The sequence below is a fragment of the Glandiceps talaboti genome, chromosome 19, assembly GCF_964340395.1.
Source record: "Glandiceps talaboti chromosome 19, keGlaTala1.1, whole genome shotgun sequence".
NCBI classification, from domain to species: Eukaryota; Metazoa; Hemichordata; class Enteropneusta; family Spengelidae; genus Glandiceps; species Glandiceps talaboti.
The window spans coordinates 5,085,801-5,091,510 of record NC_135567.1 but is presented as its reverse complement, the minus strand read 5'-3'; the positions used below and the strand labels follow the sequence as shown (position 1 = coordinate 5,091,510).

Sequence of the window (5,710 nt, the reverse complement as noted above, 5' to 3'; positions counted from 1 at the left end):
TGGGCAACAAGGAAAGCAGAACAGGGAAGTAAAATTGGTGACGGAAAAGACCAGAGGATACTGAATCGTCGTCAGATTGCAGTTCTGGTCCCAGAAGACGAAGTGGTGAGAAGAAACATAAGAATTCTCGGCAGGAGAGAATAAATCCAAGAATCGTCGGCAGTGAACCAGAAGATTGAGTCATCGGCACAGTTTTTTTGGGCTGACAGCAGGGGAGGAAGACACAGGAGTCAACAGAAGCAAACCGTGACAGTGAACCTGGTGTGGTGAGTGATCACAAAGTTGTTTGATAACAGTTTGACGTGTGTATTTTTTTGTGTTGTTATTGTTAAGTTTGCTTGTAATTAATTTTGATAGTTCTCAACATGGTGTTGAGAAGTGGTAAAGTAACAGAATCCAATAGTGATGATGCAGTAGAGACATTGTCTACGGATGGAAATGTAGACAACACTTTACCTAATCTAGAAGTTAGTGAAACCATGCCTCAATTAAGTGCTGATCAGTATTTTCAGTTAGAATTGAAAAAGCTTGAATTAGAAAAAGAAAAAGAAGTGAAAATGCTTGAATTAGAAAAAGAAAAAGAAGTGAAAATGCTTGAATTAGAGATTCGAAGAAGAGAGATAGAAAAGAATGAAAGATTAGAGATGGATAAAATGGTCATCGCCCTTTAACTAGAGGTCAAACTGATAACTCAATATTTCTTTTAACTCTATGGCATTAGAAAGAGATAGGAGGGCATTTGAACGAGGGTCTCAGACTAACAGTGGCTCTAATGTAAATACACAGGTGGAAACCAGTATTAAGGTTCCACAACTTACAGCAAATGACGATATTGATGTTTATTTACGTACATTTGAGCAAATTGCACAAACGAGTAATTGGGATGGAAGTTCCTGGGTGGTAAGGCTAGCATCCTCCTTGACAGGTAAAGCGAGGGAGGCTTATATTGCACTGCCTGAAGAGCATTTTAAAAATTACCGAAAATTGAAAGAAGCAATTTTCAAACGGTATGAGTTGATTTACTGAATGAAATTTCGCAGTTCTTATCCTAAGCAGCAAGAATCATATACAGAATGGGGTACTATGTTAACTAATCTATTTGATAGGTGGTTGGAAATGGAGAAGGTACAGACAAAATATAATTTGGCTGAGTTAGTGATAAGGGAACAAATATATAATGTTTTACCCAAAGAATTATGTTTGTGGATCAAAGACAGACAGTCTAATTCAATTAAGGCAGTAACTGAATTAGCAGATGAATATATAATTAATAGAGGTGGAAAAAGGCCATCATCTGACTCTAAGTATAACCCTTCTAGATCACAGGATAGTAACTATCCTAACAGTAAGCATGATCAGGGAGTTAGATCAACAGGTGGCACCAATGTTGTCCGAAATAGTTCCTCAACATTTAATGGGAGCTGTTATAAATGTAACAAATGTGGTAACAAAGCAGCTGATTGCCATAATACACCTGCCAAAGTAGCCTACAGATGTCGTGACTATCACGATAAAGTTCCTGGAAACATGTATGAATCAATTGGTAGTGTGGATGGGCGAAGGGCATTGATTTTAAGGGACACAGGATGTTCACATACACTAGTTAGCAAACGATTAGTGTCCCCTGATTCATATACAGGGAGAATTGTACGAATCAATGGGGTTTACAGTAGTCAGGATTTGCCTGTGGCCCGTATATATGTGAAATGCAGTTATTTCTCGGGCTATATTGATGCAGGAGTCCATGAGAATTTGGATAAAGATGTTCTGCTCGGAAACGAGATCGGGCTGGCCTGGGAAAATTCAATCTCAGTTATGAAACATAAAAGTAAGCATGAATTTGGAGAAGCTTTAATTGTAACTAGGAAGCAACAAAAGAAATTGGAACAGGAGGAAAAAGAAGAACTTGTTGATGTTAGGAATTCAGGAATTAAGAGTAAGGAGATTAGTAGCGATTACATTGATAATACAGTGAGTGGGGAGAACAAAGAGACTAGAAACAATAACATTGATAGTACATTGAGGGATAATGATATTAATGTTGCAAACCATGGTAGTGCCTGCCTTGGAGATGAAACATTAGGTAATCATGATAGTAATGTAAGTGAGGTCAATGGTCTGCCCACAGATCCTAAGGTATTGATCAAATTGCAAGAAGAAGATCGAACCCTTTGTGGCATACGAGACAGAGTAGTTGAAGGTGATGAAATAGACAGTTCAAGGTCATGTTTCTCCAAACGAAATGGATTGTTATACCGGAAATGGAGTTCACGTTATAAACAGGACAAAATTTTTGAACAAATAGTTGTGCCTAAATCATGTAGATTAGCTATTCTGGAATTGGCTCATGATATTCCCTTAGCTGGGCACCTTGGTACTGAAAAGACGAAGGACTGGGTCTTACAGAATTTTAACTGGCCGGGTATCTTTTCAGATATAAGTCAGTATTGTAAATCTTGTCCCGATTGTCAGAAGACAGCTCGCTCCCGTTTTGCTAATAGGGCTCCCTTGATACCTTTACCAACTATTGATATTCCGTTCAAGAGAATTGGATGTGACATATTGGGTCCCTTACCCCGCGCTAAGGCTGGAAATCGGTACTTGCTTGTCATTTGTGACTATGCAACTAGATTTCCTGAAGCCATTCCAATCAAGAATCAAGAAACCAAAACTATTGTGGATCAGCTAATTACAGTATTTTCAAGGGTAGGAATACCAGAAGAAATTATCACTGATCAGGGTACCAACTTTATGTCAATTTTAACTAAACAACTGTGTCAGGAATTGAAGATATCTCATTTGAAATGTACGGCCTATTCAAAGGGGAGTAATGGGTTAGTAGAGAGATTTAATGGCACTTTTAGACAGATGCTTCGAAAGTATGCTAGGGAGGAGCCTTTAACATGGGATCAGTATATACCTTATCTACTTTTCGCTTATCGAGAAGTACCACAGCAATCAACAGGATTTTCACCTTTTGAGCTTTTATATGGGAGACCAGTTAGAGGCCCTCTTTCTATAGCTAAGGAGATTTACACTGGGGAATTGGGGGAATCTCCTTCTGTTGTTTCATACATAGTTGAAATGCGAGACCGTATGAAGAGTATGATGGAACTTGCAAATAATAATTTGGTAGAGGCAGAGGAAATTCAAAAGACTTGGTATGATCAAGCTGCACGACAACGTTCATTTAATGTAGGGGATAAAGTCCTCCTCCTCTTACCCACAAGTAGTGGTAAATTGGAAGCTAGTTGGCAAGGGCCATACACAGTAACAAGAAGAGTAAATGAAGTAAACTATGAGATAGATGTAGGAATTAAGCGTAAAAGACTTCGCACATTTCATGTTAATTTGTTAAAGTTATGGGTTGAACGCAAAGAATGCTTATTAACTGAACTAGTTCAGTCTAGTGAGGATGTAGTTTGTGCAGGAGATATTAACTTTAAACCACAGTTAGTTCAAACTCAAGGTTGGGGGCAAGTTACTATATGTAGTGACCTAAGTGAACAGCAAAGGCAGGAAGCAGTGGATTTGTTAGTCGAGTATCAGGATATCTTTTCAGACGTTCCTGGCAAAACGGATTTGATTGAGCATAGAGTAATAATCAATAGTGAGATTCCAATTTATCAGAAACCCTATCGACTACCACTTGCAACTAAGGAAATTGTTAAACAGGAACTAGATAAGATGATAGAAGCTGGTATCGTTCAACCTTCACAAAGTCCTTGGGCAGTAATGCCGTTTGGAATGCAGAATGCACCTGCAACATTTATGCGTCTTATGGACAAACTGTTGACAGGGTGTGAATCATTTGCAAAAGCTTACTTTGATGACATGAGTATACACAGCAAACCATGGGATGATCACCTTGAAGAACTTAGGGCTGTTTTAGACAAAGTTCGAGATGCTTATCTAACGTTAAGGCCTGATAAGTGTTTTATTGGGATGTCAAAGGCCAAACTTTTTAGTCACATTGTTGGTAATGGGAAAGTAGAAGCAGACCCAGAAAAGGTCGCGGCTATCAACAACTTTCCAAGACCTATCACAAAGAAAGATGTACGTTGATTTGCTTCCTTGGTTTGGCTGGATATTACAGAAAATTCATTCCTAACCTTTCTAGTGTAGCAAGTCCTTTGACAGGCTTGACAAAGAAAGTAAATCCAAAATGTGTAGTTTGGAATGAGAAATGCGAAAGTGCATTCAACATCTTGAAAGAGTTGTTGATGACTGAACCTATTCTGACAAGCCCTGATTTCAACAGGGAATTCATTCTTCAAACAGATGCGTCCAATAGGGGCATTGGTGCAGTCCTGAGCCAAATCAGGTGAATCAGGGGAAGAGCACCCAGTCATGTATTTAAGTAGAAAACTTCTACCCAGAGAAGAAGCTTATCCAATTGTAGAAAAAGAATGTCTTGCCATAGTATGGGCACTTAAGAAGCTACAGGTGTACCTCTATGGTACACAGTTCACCATCCTGACTGACCATCAGCCATTACAATGGTTGGAGAGAGTCAAATCTACCAATAATCGCCTGCTTAGGTGGTCATTAGAGTTACAACTATATACGTTTCAAATTAAACATAGACCTGGAGCCAATAATCAGAATGCTGACGCTTTGTCAAGATTGTAAATTCTGAACTACTTCAGTTCTAAATTCGACATGATATACTTATGTAATAAGAGTATTTAGTTGAGACCACAATTTTTAAGAAAGTAGATAACATTGCACATAGGCATTAGTTTTGTGTGTGTGTGTGTGTGTGTGTGTGTGTGTGTGTGTGTGTGTGTGTGTGTGATTTTTTTTGATTTTTTAGAGTACATATATTGTAGTTGCTTAATATTGTACACACACGTCAAATTTGTTGTCATACTTCATTGTGATTCACCTGCTATCCCACTAATTATATGTTCATCAGACTAATGCCTCGGACATCAAGCTCTTGTTGTTTCAGAGTTAAAGACTATGACCTTACAATTGTTGATGAAATGGACACTTGATCATCACCTTCAGTTGAACAACATGTTTGAACAACGAGCTACAATTCTGGTTTCAGGATGTACTTGCTACGGACATGCACTGACTGATATTTCAGAACACTTTCAAAAGAATTTGGGTTATTTACCCTAGAGCACTACTTGTTATTTTACATACTACGACTGGAATTGCTTGTGAGCATTTTTCTAGGGAAAATAGGGAGGTGTCATAGAGTTAAAAGAAATGACGATTGTTGAGTTATCAGTTTGACCTCTAGTTAAAGGGCGATGACCATTTTCAGTGACTATCATTTTGACCTTTAATGAAGGAATTCAGTATAATCCTTTCACCTGGAACATTGAACTTGTGAAAACAAAGTAACTCTGAGATCAAAAGAAAGTCTTGATATTAATTTTCACACCTATTCAGCAAGAGATAATCCTTTACACCTGGATAAACAATCCTTGTATCCAGGGTAGCTTCCTTATGTTTAGTAACTCTCCCAAAAATAATGACCAATCATAATTCAATTTTAGAGCATGTGATCCTTTGTAGCCAATGGGATGGAAGTAGTGTTATTATGGGATGGGAATGCTATAAGAATGGTTTTTTTAGTTTGTGACTTCAGTTTTGTGACTGGTTTGAGGTGAGAGCTGTCTTGGCTCTAAATAAAGTTCACAACTCCTTCTCAAGAAGTTCTGCGTGCTTGCCTGTATATCTAGTGAGTGTGTTG

The 5,710-nt window shown here is 38.2% G+C and overlaps 1 protein-coding gene across 1 annotated transcript; it reads left to right on the top strand.

Annotated features, from left to right (window-relative positions):
- The first annotated feature begins 1,026 nt into the window (after nt 1–1,026).
- On the top strand, nt 1,027–4,065 carry LOC144450375 (uncharacterized). The gene has a single exon (XM_078140977.1). It carries the CDS (start codon nt 1,027–1,029, stop codon nt 4,063–4,065), a length of 3,039 nt encoding a protein of 1,012 aa, XP_077997103.1.
- Nucleotides 4,066–5,710: the final 1,645 nt, after the last annotated feature.